The 14,779-nt window shown below is 41.8% G+C and overlaps 1 protein-coding gene across 1 annotated transcript in view; it reads right to left on the bottom strand.

Annotated features, from left to right (window-relative positions):
• Positions 1-14,779, bottom strand: part of DEPTOR (DEP domain containing MTOR-interacting protein) — a 99,868-nt gene that overhangs the window by 19,942 nt on the left and 65,147 nt on the right. The window contains exons 6-9 of the mRNA XM_014533033.1: positions 13,749-13,931; positions 11,913-12,047; positions 9,552-9,622; positions 7,421-7,525 (exon numbers count right to left, since the gene is read on the bottom strand). Coding sequence (XP_014388519.1) covers positions 7,421-7,525; positions 9,552-9,622; positions 11,913-12,047; positions 13,749-13,931 — 494 coding nt within the window. The remainder of the gene's footprint in view (positions 1-7,420; positions 7,526-9,551; positions 9,623-11,912; positions 12,048-13,748; positions 13,932-14,779) is intronic.

Genomic DNA, 14,779 nt, shown 5'->3' with positions numbered 1-14,779 from the left:
TGGCGAGGGGTGGGGGGTGGGTAGGGGGAGGGTGGTTCCCTGACTTCACACCTGATCCAGCACAAAGAACGCCAATATTAGAGCCCACAGCAGATCAATTTAGGAGCATCCTGGCATAATCCCAGGATTATATCAATATGTTTCTAAAACTTTCCATGTCTTTGCTTTGTAAAAGGTGAGTTTTTCTACAATTGTGAATAAAAGTGTTCAGTTTCAACTCAGTGTTAAACAAGCTTGGTTTCTATTCATTTCTATTCATTCATTCTTTTTTTTCTGGGTATAAAGCAGACATTTATTTATTTCATTAATATACATTTTTCTATTGTTGATAGTATTACAGTTGTCCCCCCCCCCCCCCCCCCCTTTAGATCTCAGCTCGGACATCCTCTCCTTGGGGAGGTGCTTCCTGTCATCCCTCCCACTGTCCTGCAAAAATTGAAAACACTGACTCAGCCGGTGTAGTCCAGTAGTTGAGTGTCAACCTATTAACCAGGAGGTCATGGCTCAATTCAAGTTCAGGGCACATGCCCAGGTTTCAGGTTTGATCCCCAGTAGGAGGCGTGCAGGAGGCAGCTGATCAATGATCGTCTCTCATCATTGATGTTTCTATCTCTCTCTCCTCCCTTCCTCTCTAAAAAAAAACATTTTTATATAAATTAGAAGCACTGGTGCTTTTCTTCCTAGCTCTCTGAGTTCTTCTCCCTTCCTCTCTGAAATATATATATATATATTAAAGAGTGAAGTTATTTGATTAATGTCTCTTTCCTTCTCTAGACTGTAAATGCCACAAAGGCCTAACATAAAGTCTGGCACATACATGGTAGGTGGTCAATAAATACTGATTAAGCAGAGCTGTGCAGAGTTTCCAGTCTTCTCCTGGGCTGTCAGAGTTAGACTTGAAGGATGACTAAGGAAGGGCACAGAGCAGGAAGGGGATCTGAGCTGAGGCCCTGAGAAGTGGCCATTTGTCCCCTCCCAGACATGCCAGATGGGGAGCAAAGGAACACTGACCCTACCACTTTCTGTTGACTAAGCAACAACAACTCCGCTAAAGAGTGCAAAGTTGTGATCCTCATCCCACAATTTGCTATTTCAGTGCCTACACTGTCTTGGCTAATTAGTTAGAAACTTCAGGTGGTTTGCCCAACTGGGCTCTCCTGGTTCAAGAAGAAAATTCCATGACATATACAGGTTTGTTGCCATGGGGAAGAGAGACGAAGAGCAGGATTTTGACATATTCTTCAATATGAGAAACAAAAATTTTGAAAGGACAGGGGCGGCGGGTGGGAGGCAGAACACAATGACCACTAATTTATTCTCTGACTCAGGTAGTTCTGTTTCTATGTAAATATGCAAAGAAACAAAGAGAGAAAAGAGGCCCCATAGATCCACATCCATCAATTCATCACAGCAGGAAACAAGAAAAGAAGCCAGGAGTTACGAAATCCCTCTGAGAGTTGGCATGGGGTTGCCCGAAAACTTGAATACTGTTTCTCACAGAATTTAATTATTCCCACCAGAAAAAAATAAACTTTCCAGAAAAGAGCAAGGGTGTCTTTTGTTCCGTATTTGTAAATGCAGCTCCAATTCCTTCAGCTGAAGGTTGAATGGTTTGCTCTGACAAGTGTTGGATTAAACTAACAAAAGTGAATATTTTGCATCTTTCACTTGGATGACCCTGCAAGTTCTAGTCCTGACCTAAGTAAGGGGCTGAAGCCAAGAATAAAAATTATTTATTTGATCTTCTTCAAGCTGGCTCAGGTGACCATGTGACTGTCCTAACAATTCTCTCTGCAAGAGACATGAGAGGTCATACATCCCTGGGCAGTTTACAAGGGGTTTGAGGTTTCCTTGGCATATACCTTCTATTGTGTTCTGCCTTGTAGGCTTGCAGTTTTTGAAAGAATGCAATAGGAAGCATGATTGGGCTTTGGGGTAGAGACCAGGGTAGAATCTAGCTCTGACATTTTCAAGCTGGGTGACCTTGAGAAAGCAATGAACTGGGTTTTGGTTTCCTCATTTGCAAAGTAGAGAAAACACAACCCTCTCACCTTCAAGAGCTGTAAGAACAATAAGAGGTGACGCGTGTGAAGTACGTGGGACACAACGCAGGTTTTCAGTGAGTGAACTCCTTAGCCTTTCTATGAAAACACCCATTCATTGGCTCACTCAACGAATTTGCTTCCAGCATTTACCGAATGCCAGGAATTGGGCTAAATTCTAGGAATATAGTAGTCAAGGCAAACAAGGTCCCTACATTTATGGAGCTCCTGGAGACAGATAGATATTAAACATCTCAGTACTATATTCAGACTCTGATAAATAGTATGGGTTTTTTTTTAATAAGACAGGACAATATGATAAAGAGTAACTGGAAGAAGACAGGGAGAATATCAAAGAGTATTTAAGAAAGGCTTCTCTAAAAAATTAATCTGAGACTTGAATGACAAAACAGAACCAGTCATCCAACCTTGGGCAGGAACAAACATGGTATTTGGGAGAGATAGAGGCAAGGCCAATGGAGCTGTAAGCAAAACAGGGTAGCAGGGCCCAGATCACGGACTCTGTAGGCCATAGAAAGAGTCTGGAACTTATTGTAATGGGAAGCCATTAGAGGATTTTAAGTGCCAGAGTCACTTAATTAGATTTGCTTGAGGGGCAGATATAGGCACAATGATAATGTATTTGTGAAAAAAAAAATCTGCCCTCATTAGACTGAAGAATAGCTACTAGAGGATCATGTAAAATAAAGTTATGATAGATAGTGTGGTCCAGAAATGGTTTTAGAATTGATGTGATAAAAAAAAAGAAAATATCATTAAAGGTTGTGATATGAGGTCACATTTAAGTGAGTGATAGGCATTAGACTGTAGCCTTTTTATCTTTTCAAAGAAGATAAAAGAGGTAAGAAACAGAATTAGTCCTCCTGGAACAGATGTCTTCCTCCAGGAGTTTAGTGTTTAGACAGAAAGGGCCTGCATGGTGCAGGGTCAGGCATGCAGAAGACACTCAGTACATTATAGTTCCTTCTCTTCTTTCCTCCTTTCCCCTTTGGACCAGAAGCCACCAGTCCAAATGGAATTCCTAAAGGATGGATGAAGAGTTGCCAGAGACAAACTATAGGAAACAACCCTCTTCTAGAAAAAATGCACTGAAGGGGTTGACTAAACTTTTGAGGATTCCCATATCTCATGCTCTGTTCTGGTTGTAATGCCAATGAAAGGTTTCTCCACCAGAGGTTTACAGACTTCATTGTTTAAGTAAAAGAACCTGCAAAATAAGAATAACTCCAAATTCAAAGTTGCTGACTCAAGTGAGAATTTCAATAAACATTACAATCATTGTTTTCTGGCATGGGAGGGGAGCAGAAGAATATGAAATAAAACAGCATCTTATTAGAACTGTAATTAATCGCTCTCTCTTTTATCTCATGTTATATCTTGTAACATCTGCTTCCTTTTTGGTCTCTGGGAACAAATATGCTACTACTGATGAAGAGGAGGTCATTGGAAGGGAAGAGGAAAAACAGAGTGGATTAAAGGCAAAATTTCCTTTCTTTTTTTAAAAATATAAATTTATTTTACAGAGAGAGAGAGAGAGAGAGAGAGAGAGAGAGAGATATCAATCTGTATGTTATATCTTGTAACATCTGCTTCCTTTTTGGTCTCTGGGAACAAATATGCTACTACTGATGAAGAGGAGGTCATTGGAAGGGAAGAGGAAAAACAGAGTGGATTAAAGGCAAAATTTCCTTTCTTTTTTTAAAAATATAAATTTATTTTACAGAGAGAGAGAGAGAGAGAGAGAGAGAGAGAGAGAGATCAATCTGTTGCTCCACTTATTTATGCAATTATTGGTTGATTCTTGTGCCCTGACCAGGGATCAAATCCACACCCGAGATGAGGCTCTAACCAACTGCGCCGCCCAGCCAGGGCCAAAGGCAAGATTTTCAAATAAGCCTGAGATAAGTGTAAAAGTCTAGTATTCGACCAAATCATCTAAAACTCAATTCCATTTACAACTGAAGTTAAGCTGGAACCCTCCTGCTCTACATCTTTATCTGCATCTCAGCAGCCCCAGCCTGTAGCTTGGCTGCCTGGCCAGCCCGCCAGCCCCAGTCAGCTGTGCAGAGGCAGCAGGCAGGAACTGCTGGGAGGCACTGGGCTAGGCAGCAGAGGCACAAAAGGCCACAGATTTCTCTATTCCAACCTAGAAAAGAATTGAGATAGACCTTATCATTCCTTAAGGACACATGTTCTCTGGAGTTCTTTCAGACTTTCTAGAAATGTAAATCTGAATATTCACCTCAGGGTCTCCCCTCATCATGGACAAAGGGCTCCATCCAAAACAGGCAAAGAGCTCTCCTTAGGGTCTGGAAAGGTCTGACAGTGTTAACGGGGGAATGGCACCCAGTCTCTTTAGTCTGAGGCCTGTCCTTCCCGCATACCCGTGGTCCACATCTGAAAACTTTCCTATCCCATAAGTAGGTGGAATAAAAGAGAGAGAAATGGTACATATGAGACACTCAGTTACAAAATCATCTGCTTTTGGAAGTTAAGATGCCACAGCAGAAGTATAAAAATCCCACTGATGCAAAGCTCCCAAAGGCCCACCTGTCTGGCTTTGTTCACTCTGGAAAGCAGGTGAAAGCCGGGCCATGACCTGAGGGGTTGTGTTCAGTGTAGAGAGTAACAACAAAGGCAAGGGGGGCCCTTTGCACTGTCCTGGGCCAGCTCTTGCCAGTCAGAGGTGCCAAGAGGAAGCTTCTGGAGAGAGTTTTGGACAAAGGCTACCAGCCAGACCAAGCAGCTCAATCATGGCCCAGGTCAGGGAAGGCTCCTGTAGGGTCCACACCCACATCCCCTCCCGGCACAACCAGACATGCCAGCCTGCAGTTTGCCACACAAGGGCTATGCTGATGTGACAGGTCATGGGTAATACAAATGGTTCTTTAAGTAAGTGGAGTTATTCTACAACTAATACGTATGGTGAAATAGGAAACAATTTACTTGGTATTTTCTGTAAGAAAATAATGTACTAGGCAATTTAAATGAATACACACAGGTAAGTTAATATGGAAGGGTGTGGTATTCCCTGTCATTTTCACTTAACTGCAATTCTATCCTATCTATCTATCTATCTATCTATCTATCTATATCTAAATCTACAGTCATTCCAATCAGAGTTTGACCAAAAGCATATTAGAGCAGTTATTGTGCTATATCTTAACAATCTTAAGATTCCACTGGTGTGCTTCTATTAAGTGATAAAATGTTGTGATAGGCAATCTAAACAGGTTTCTCCCCTGCTGGATGCAACAGAATGTATAATATGCTAATGTGCTTTGTAAATTCCCAGGAGAAAAATAAAGTATACAGCAGCTTCAAACTGTTTTGATCACAGAACTGCAGGACAGGAGATTTTGTTGGACCAGAGAGCTGTGTAGCACAATTTTGGAAATGCTGCTCTAGTGAATTCTATACTGCTCTACAGCATATGAGAACTATGTGCAGCCCCTGAGAAGCTAAGAATATAAACCATGTGAAATATGAGCATATGGAATTGAAAAAAATATACCAGGTTACCGATCTACCAGGGTATATACATTAAGGAGTTAATTAACTAATCAATAGACAATGCCTAGAAAAGCTATGCATGTTAATCAATGAAGATGCACTAAAATCAATTTAAAACACTTGGCCAAGCAAAACAAGGTCTTTAGTTTCAATATAAATCCCTTGCTTTCCCCAAAGGAAATGAGCTTAAGTCAAAGCCCTGTGGCAAGTGAGTGCACACTCAGGACTAAAGCACCCTGCCAAAAATAATTCATACTAGCACTTTACTGTGGAAATAAAATATAAAACTCTTCCCACAGCCAAGAGTTCCATTAGAAAATGAAAAAGTCAGCCTCGGCACAGATACAAACGCTCGCCCTTTATGCTCCCAGCCAACTTTCCGGCTCCGGGTTCCTTTGGTGCTGTGCCCACTGCAGAACTGAGGAGCTGGGAAGGGCGTCTAACACAGGCCACCTGAGCCAACAAGGCTTCCGTGACTTGCAGAGCACAGGACCTGGGAGCCGGCACTTCCTGGTATGAACAGGGTGTTCAAATTGGGGGTGTGGGGGGCAGAGTCAACCCCTAAGCAAAACAGCACTGATTACCCAGACTGGTGGGAATCCGTGCTGTGCTCCAGGGAGCCAGTCTCTGCGCCCACCTTTTCCAGAGGGAAAAGCAGTGCCAGAGGGAAGGTGCTGGAAATCAGAGCTGCGCAGATGCAAGTCGTGCCTGTTGCGTCACTGGTTTACTGCTCTGGGGAAAGGATTGATGGGAGAGGATGAAAGTGGTGAAGAAATGAGCAGGGCAATGAGCTATGGCCTTCAAGCCTTCCGCAACCTTCCATGGCCCCAGATAATCATGAGATAAATGACCTCTGTGGAATGTTTTGCAGATGACAGAAGAAGGAACCATGATGCTAGATAAAGGTGTTTTGAAGCAGAAAGCCAATGCACTCAACATCCTCTTATAGCATATTTTGGTATAAATAAAAAGCAATGTGTGTATGTGTGTGTATATACATATGTGTATATATATGTATATGCATATGTATATATATAGATGTATATAAGTGTATGTACATATATATGCATACATACAAGAAGTCTGGAAGCATATAAATCAAAATATTAAAGTGCTACACTTTACTGCATGTCAATTATACTTCAATAAAGTTGTTTAAAATTTAACAGTGGTTGTCTCTGAGTTAGGAAAGATTATAGGCAATTATAATTTTTTCCTGCTTTTCTGCATTTTCCAAATTTTCTTGACTATGTACGCACTACTTTTGTACTAAAAACATGTAAAAATTATTTTCAAAAAATCTTATATAATTCGTTCGATTTTTTTTTATGTTTGTGTAGTTCTTTGTGCTTCATCTAGAGTTTCTACATATTTAATCCCTAAAACTGCAGAAAGAATCTGGTCATCATTCCAGACAGGAGGGACTGGCTGTGCGATGCTACGGAATTTATTCCAAGTCAACGAGCTAGTAACCAGCAGAACCAAAATGTCAATCCAGCTCTCTTCCCACAGGAACAGACTTCGTATAAGACAGAAGTAGTAGAGTTATTAGATAAGATTTATGCAAAAAGAAACATTTTTTCAAGCTCAGTGTTGGTTAAGGGAAGAAATGTGAAAAACCAAGGAAGGTTTGGAGCCCCAGGAGGCACAGTGAGAGGGACAGGACAACTTTTCCTCCTTGTTGCTACATCATACCCTTTGGGCTTCATTTCAACCCCATTCAGAAAGGGAAAGGGAAACTTAAAAAAAATGGGACCAAACACTTAGGGTGACAAAGTACATACAGATGGCACCAACAATGAAATGAAGCGAGAGGTATTCAGACACCGCTCTCTTGGAGGTACCTTCATTCCCGCCGCAGCCGCAGGGCCACTGGGGTCCACGGCCTGGATGTGGCATGGCTTGCTTCCTCGCACCACAAAGCCCCAGCCAACAGCGTCACCAACAATCTAGAGAGGAAAACCGCAGTGAGCAATCAGCAGACGGCCCCTGGCAATTCTCCTGACCTTCCCAGAGAGAGAGAGAGAGAGAGAGAGAGAGAGCGAGCCAGCCCAGGATGAAGTACGAGCAGTGGCAGATCTCTTCTGTCTCATCTCTACCCTGTCAGGAGTGGAAGGAACACTCTGCTTCTGTTTTAACACAGGCATATCGATGCAGAAACTGTGGTTGGGAAACACTTGTTTGGCAGAAAACAGCTTCTGTGAAGGCACTGATCAATAAGTACCGGGCAGGTTGCCTCTCTCTCAGGTTGCTATACAATTTCAGCAGATAGGAAGGTTAGAGGGTCTTAAACACATGCTTGAATCTTCTCTCCAGATCCAATTTTGACTGGCTTTGCTCTTTCCCCCTAAATTCAAATGATACTTTCTTGATGATATGCTATGTCACTGTAGTCTAAAATAATAATTTAAATTACTAATGGTAAGAAATAGGAAGAATCTTGGCTTTCCTGAAACACAATTTTCTACCAACAAAAGAAAGTGAAAAAGTACACAAAGCTCACAATTTACAAGTAGATGCTGGTCTAAAAGTTGTTTGAAGCCAGAGGGTGCCTTTTCCTATAGAATCATTGTTAGAAATGGCAGTTACATCCCTGGGTGGCTCCCAGTCATGTCTTCGACTAAAGTACAGATGAAACACATTCACAATCAATTCCTAGCAAGGCTGGCACTGAAATTTAAAACCACCGGGGATGTAATACTTTCAACAATAAAGATTTTTTAAAATAATAATTTAAAAAATCAGGAATAAGACCAAAAAAAAAAAACCAAAAAGAAATACTTTAATACTTTAAAAATACAATCAAGCCTGGCTGGCACGGCTCAGTGATTGAGCATTGACCTATGAACCAGGAGGTCACAGTTCGATTCCCAGTCAGGGCACATGGCCCAGGTTGCTGGCTCTATCCACAGTATGGGGCATGCAGGAGGCAGCCGATCAATGATTCTCTCTCTTCATTGATGTTTCTAACTCTCCCTCCCTCTTCCGTCCTCTCTGAAACCAATAAAAAATATATATTTTAAAAAATGCAATCAATTGTCTCTTGAATGCTAGACACGGAGGAAAGGCAGGGAAACCAATGAAATTTCTGTGCATATTCTCAAAAAGACTTTTAGGCACATGATTGATTTTAGGGTTTTCTGTTATTAGTTCAGAATACCTAGTTTCACCCCCAAATGCAGTTTAACTTTTCCCCTGAGGCAGAGGTATTAGCAGTGTCTTTTCATATTGACTGGCTATGACTGGGACCATCCTATTTTAGCTCCTCAGTGTCCAGAATGGGAAGTAGTCCTTGATAGATGTTTGCAGTGTAAATGAGTGTGCAAAGAGTTTCTCCCCTTGAGTCCATAAAATAAAAGTTAGAAAAGGAGAAGTGTTTAGAGGCAATTGATGGAGATGTGAAGAGACTGAAGGAAGAGGCCAGGGGACGGAGAGGGGGTGAGGTGTTGTCAAGCAGAGTGGGTAGAAGGCTGAGGGACCTCCAAGAAGAGGCACGTGGTCAGGAGATGCTCACAGGTACCCAGTGCTCCCCAATCAGGTGTGTGTATAACTCAAGACATGTTAACATGGTCAAAAGCACCACTCCTTATTGTAGAACAATTTATCCCACAGTTTTCTTTCTCTGTCTAAAGACTCCCTAATGTCTTAAACAATTTAAGTAGAACTAACTGTAACCCAGAAGGAATTATTGACTATTGTACTACCATTTGCCCTAAAGTCTGTAATTATATTACATAATAGAAAGCTTTTTTTAAAGTACACATCAAAGGAGTTTACAATGCTATATTAATAATAAATCATGTCATTTTAGTGCCTAAGGATCAAGAAAGCCCACTGTTATAATTATGCCAAAAACAAAAAGGAAAATTAAGAGGTTCTTCCATTCCATCTGTAAAATACCCATTGGCACACTGACATATTGACAAGGCCCAGAAAAACGAGCAGCACAGGAGAAAAACCAAATAATGAGCCTACTGTGAATGTCTTCCTGGCATACGGTGCTCCGGGAGTCAGGAGTTCCTCAGAAGTGACGGGCCTCTTTAACACTGTAAGACAGACACAAAATCAAGGTGCACCCTTCATTCATTCATTCAGCAGATACTTTACTGAATGCCTCATTTGTGACCATCAGGGAACAAAAGGGGGAAAGAAAAATCCCTGCCTCACAGTTATACTCTAGCCGAGTAAAGACAGAAAATATTAGCAAACAAATAAGCCCACACCTAACTTGCAGAGCTATGGAAAGAAGAGGAAAAGGAGCAGGTAAAGGGAAGCAAGGAGTAGGCTAAGGAGTGGGCTAACATCCATCCCCACTCGCAGTAACAAGTGTTATTTTCTTGTGATGAGAACTTTTAAGACCTACTCTCCTAGCAATTTTCAAATACACAATGCAATGTTATTGACTATAGTCACCATGCTGTACATTATATCCCCAGTACATATTTATTTTATGACTAGAAGTTTGCACCTTTTGACCACCTTCTCCCATTTTGCCCAACCCATCCCCCATCTCTGGCAACCACCAAACTGTTCCCTATGTCTATGAGTTTGTTTTTTAGATTCCACATATAAGTAAGATCATATAGTATTTGTCTTGTTCTGTCTGACTTATCCCACTTAGTATAATACCATCCATGTTATTGCAGTAGTTTATGAGTGCTCCCTGATTTCCCAGTGAGAGTCAGTGTGGAAGCAAGTTTCTTCATTCCCTTGCAAGTTACAACTTTATTCTTAGAGCTAACGCTCCCAAAGGTGGGGGGTGGGGGGAGGTTAGATTAAAAAAAAAAAATACCCGCCCTGGCCAGTATGGCTCACTTGGTTGGGTGTCATCCCATGCACCGAAAGGTTACTGGTTTGATTCCAGGTTAGGGCACATGTCTGGGTTGCAGGCTTGATTCCTGGTAGGGAGCATGCAGGGGGCAGCCAATCAATGTTCCGCACCTACATTGCATCGATGTTTCTTTCTCTCTCTTTCCCTTCCTCTCTCTCTCAAAATCAATAAAGTATATTTTTATATACCCAATTGCCTACATAATAGCATTACATGACAGAGTTTTCTCTTAAAGCCCTTCGAACAACATCTATTTGTCCTTATTCTCACTAATGCATAATGATTTTTTTTTCTCTAAAGAGATGTATTCACTGAGGGTAGGGGCCATGACCTCTCATCTTTGTATCCCCAACATCTGGTGATAAGGAAACATGACCAAAGAAACAAAGTCTTTTCCCTGAAGGTAATATATTGAACTAGGATGAACAGAGCACTAAACAAATGGAGTTGAGGGTATTTTCAAGGCAATGATTATCATGAAGGACCATGAAATCTAATCCTGGGAAGTAGGTGGGTAAGGGGCCATGAGAAGGTGGTAGTATCAATGGGTTACAGGCTCCTGTGGGACTGAAGAACTAATTAGGGCAAGGAAGGATTGCTTCTAAGTCCAAGTTCATCAAAAGTCTTTTTTAAAACATTTTATTTATTTATTTGTTTACTTATAGAAAAATTGATTTGTTGTTCCACTTATTTATGCTTTCATTGGTTGATACTTGTATGTGCCCTGCCTGAGGATCAAGCCTGCACTTCACTTATCGGGACAATGCTCTAACCAACTGAGCTACCCAGCTAGGGCTTATCAACAATCTTTATGCCTAGATTTTTTCTGTAATGTAAAGGCCAAGAGGTCGATGAATAGAGTTGGAAACCACCAGGCACCAAGAATCAATTACAGGTACAGTTGGGTTTGCATAGACCATGCTTCTTCCTTAGGGGTGCTGGGGACCCACAGCTCTTTGCATTGGTTGCAGTGTGGGGAATCCCTAGTTCCCTTGCTCTGTGGAAGACTGATGTGCTGCTCAAACCCTCCTTCAGGACTGACTGAGGGTCTCCTCCCAGCTGCCAGGACTGCTAATGGCAGACAGCCCTCAGATGCCAATGCTCTCAATAGTTTTTGCAACTATCTCTCTTGCTCAAGGTCACACCCTCTTCCCAGGGGCAGCCAACACTTAATGACTAATCAACATAAAGGTACAAAGGCCTGGCCATCTCGCCTGAAATTTGGACAACTGTGAAGGACTACCCCAAATCCAGAGCTCCCCTTGGGTTAGCTGCAGCCTCTACCGAGAGGGCTTGCAGCTCTGTTTTCCTCTGCCCAGCCCTACGTCCCTCCTTTCCAATCAACAGTTCTTGACCCTAAGGACACACGATAATAAGATCCCCACATACTAGTCTCCCTCAGTCTGAGAATCTGCTTCCCAGGGAACCCAGCCCTCAGGGAACCCAGTCCCCAGGGAACCCAGCCCGCATATCTGCCCAAGTCCCCCAGGTCATAGACCACTCACCAGATTTGGGGTTGCAGAGCACAGGGGGGCTGCTGCTGAGGGTGGGGCTGCTGCTGAAGTAGCCACTGCTGCCACAGCTGCTCATGCTGCTCCTCCTCACGGCAGACACGATCTTGATCTCCTTGCTGGGGCTGACTGCGGGTGGAAAAACACAAGGTCACTGAGGGTGGTGGTTTTGGTTCCCTAGAGGACATGGGCTTTCAGCCGCCAGGTACAGAGGCCAGTTACCTGTGCCGGGAAAAGCATTCTGGCTTCAGAGTGAGAAAAGCAAGGATTTGAGTAGCAACTCTGCCATTTACCAACTGCATAACTTGAGGCCATTTCCTTCAGTTCTCTGAGCCTCAACTTACCCAACTATAAAGTGAGAATAATACTATATCAAGGATTGGTGCATAAAGTGGATTATATAATGTATGTGCAAGTCCTCAGCTACATAAAATATTATTTGAAGAACCACTAAACCCATGCTGAGCAGTCCCTGGAAGGAAGTAAATTAAGTGTTGGTATACACTTAACCAATTAACAATAAAGATAAATGCCTCCTGCTTTCATATGAAATCATGACTCAGCCAGAGCCATGGAAGAGGAGATTAAAATACACAGCACATATTTAGGCTTTGAAAGTGTATGTGAGACAGAGGCTTCAATGATCTGATCTGGTTCTCTCTGCCACGAAGTTGGCTGGCTCTCAACAAGGGAGAGGAAATCCAGGTATATATGATGAGTGAAAGAGGCCATGGAGAGAACTCAGCTTAGTGCCTGGCACATGAGAAACACAAAATAAAAGCTGTTTTTATGGTGACCATGGTTACTATATCCTCCTTATCATCATCATTACTTACTCTGTTGGGCCCATTAAAAAAAAAAAAAAAAAGACAAAACTTAGCACTAGTTTTGTGAATAGTTAATCTGAATTTACAGATGACCACACTGTAGGGCGCCCATAAAATGGAGAAAAGAAAATCTTTCCTCTTCAAGTTATTGTGAGAACTAAATGAGCAATCAAACTTGACTCACTGACAGGGGCACAGAAAATTCTCAATACAGTTGCACGTGTCCTCATCATCACTCCCTATACACAGCCAAGACACCCATGGACATTTTGCCCTCAGGTTAAGCCCAGAGCTTTCAGACCTTAGGCCAAACACAGTCAATGCCAAGTTTTCAGAGGATCTGATACCCGTTTAAGCTCCTCAGCCTTTCACACAGAATGACACATCAGGCTAACCTCTTCTGGATGAATGCAATTATATCTGAGGACATCAGTCTCCATCATTTCTGTCAGGCTTAACTGTCAATATGAGACTGTTTAATCTTACATGTAATATCCCAAGCTATTGTGCTTTATGAGCTGATGTCTGCTTTCCATAGTTTTTCTTTGTTCTGTGTCACCCTTTCATAATTGATTGATAACCAGTTGCCTTTTAGTTGCATATGCCCTCTGAAGTCTTTATTCGTTCTTAAAATATATAGCTTTTCAGTGCTGTAATTTAGAACACTGTACAACTAATGATAACAATTGTTTACAAATGAAAAGTAAATAAGGTGTGAGTAACAGCTTGAGAGGTCTTCTTTTTTTATTTATTAAATTTATTGGGGTGACATTGGTCAACATGAACATATAGGTTTCAGGTCTTCAGAGTTCTTCTATAACTCAAATACATAATTTTATAAAACAGACTTCATGATAATCTAATTTGACTCCCCAGGAACAATTTGGTGGTTGTTGTTTTCTTTTGCATACTTCTGAGTTATGAATAAATAAAAATTTGCTAGAGAACATAATTTCTCAAAAGACAAAAACATGTGGTCGAATTAACAATGGAACTGACCTACCTGACATAAAACTGGTAGATTTCCGGTTGTCGTGGCTCTGCTTCCTCAGGCAGAAGGGACTGTCATGCATTTCCTGGGAAGGGGATTTTTCATTGAGCAGCTCCATGAGTCTTCGCCTCCGCCGGAAGTTCATTCTGAACTGGTAGAGAAGATTGCTGTCCACGAATGGGTGCTTGTTGGACACTGGGGAGAAGAAACAACAGATGAGGACCGTCTGACGTCCTGGCCACTGAGTACTGCAGCCAGAAGACTCCAACCAAAAGGCTTAAAGACAGAATTGAGAGCTTCTGCTCAAGATGGTGGCATAGGTAAATGCGATACTCAAATCCTCCCACAACCATATCAAAAATACAACTAGACTACAGAACAATCTAACTGAAACCACCTGAAGTCTAGCTGAACAGAAGTCCTACAACCAAAGATATAAATAAGCCACATAGAGACTGGTAAGAGGGATGGAGACACAAAACGGGCTGGTCCCACACCCACATGTGGTGGATAAAAACATAGCCCAAATGGCAGGGGGCACACCTGGAGTGCCCAGCTCAGGTGAACAAGAAGGCTGTGCCATGGGACTCTGTAGGACACCTACTACATTAGGCCACTTTACCAAGCCCGCGAGATGTAGCAGCTCTACCTAATACATATATAGGAAGGCTGCCAAAATAAGAAAACAAAGAAACTATGAATTTAGTACTGGTTTAAGTGCTTTATATGTATTAATTTTTTAAATTATAACAGCAGCCTAGGATAAAGATAAACCCAGAGAAGACCCCAGTTAATGGCAGAGGTAGAAATAGGACCACAGTATATGACTCCAAAGTTCAAGTTCCAAACCACTACTCTGCACTCCCTCTATGATAAGTAATTCCTGTGCTTGCTTAGGTTCTCATGGAGAATTGAAATAGCAACAGTCTTTACACTGTAAACTAAATAGACAAAAGCAACATAGCACATTGCCAATATAAGATCTACATTTATGTTAATACCAAAATAATTATTTGAAAATTAAACACTGGGTACATAGTCTC

The sequence above is a fragment of the Myotis brandtii genome, unplaced genomic scaffold, assembly GCF_000412655.1.
Source record: "Myotis brandtii unplaced genomic scaffold, ASM41265v1 scaffold931, whole genome shotgun sequence".
NCBI lineage: Eukaryota > Metazoa > Chordata > Mammalia > Chiroptera > Vespertilionidae > Myotis > Myotis brandtii.
Note: the sequence above shows the minus strand (reverse complement) of the source record. Positions and strands in the feature narration are given on the sequence as shown.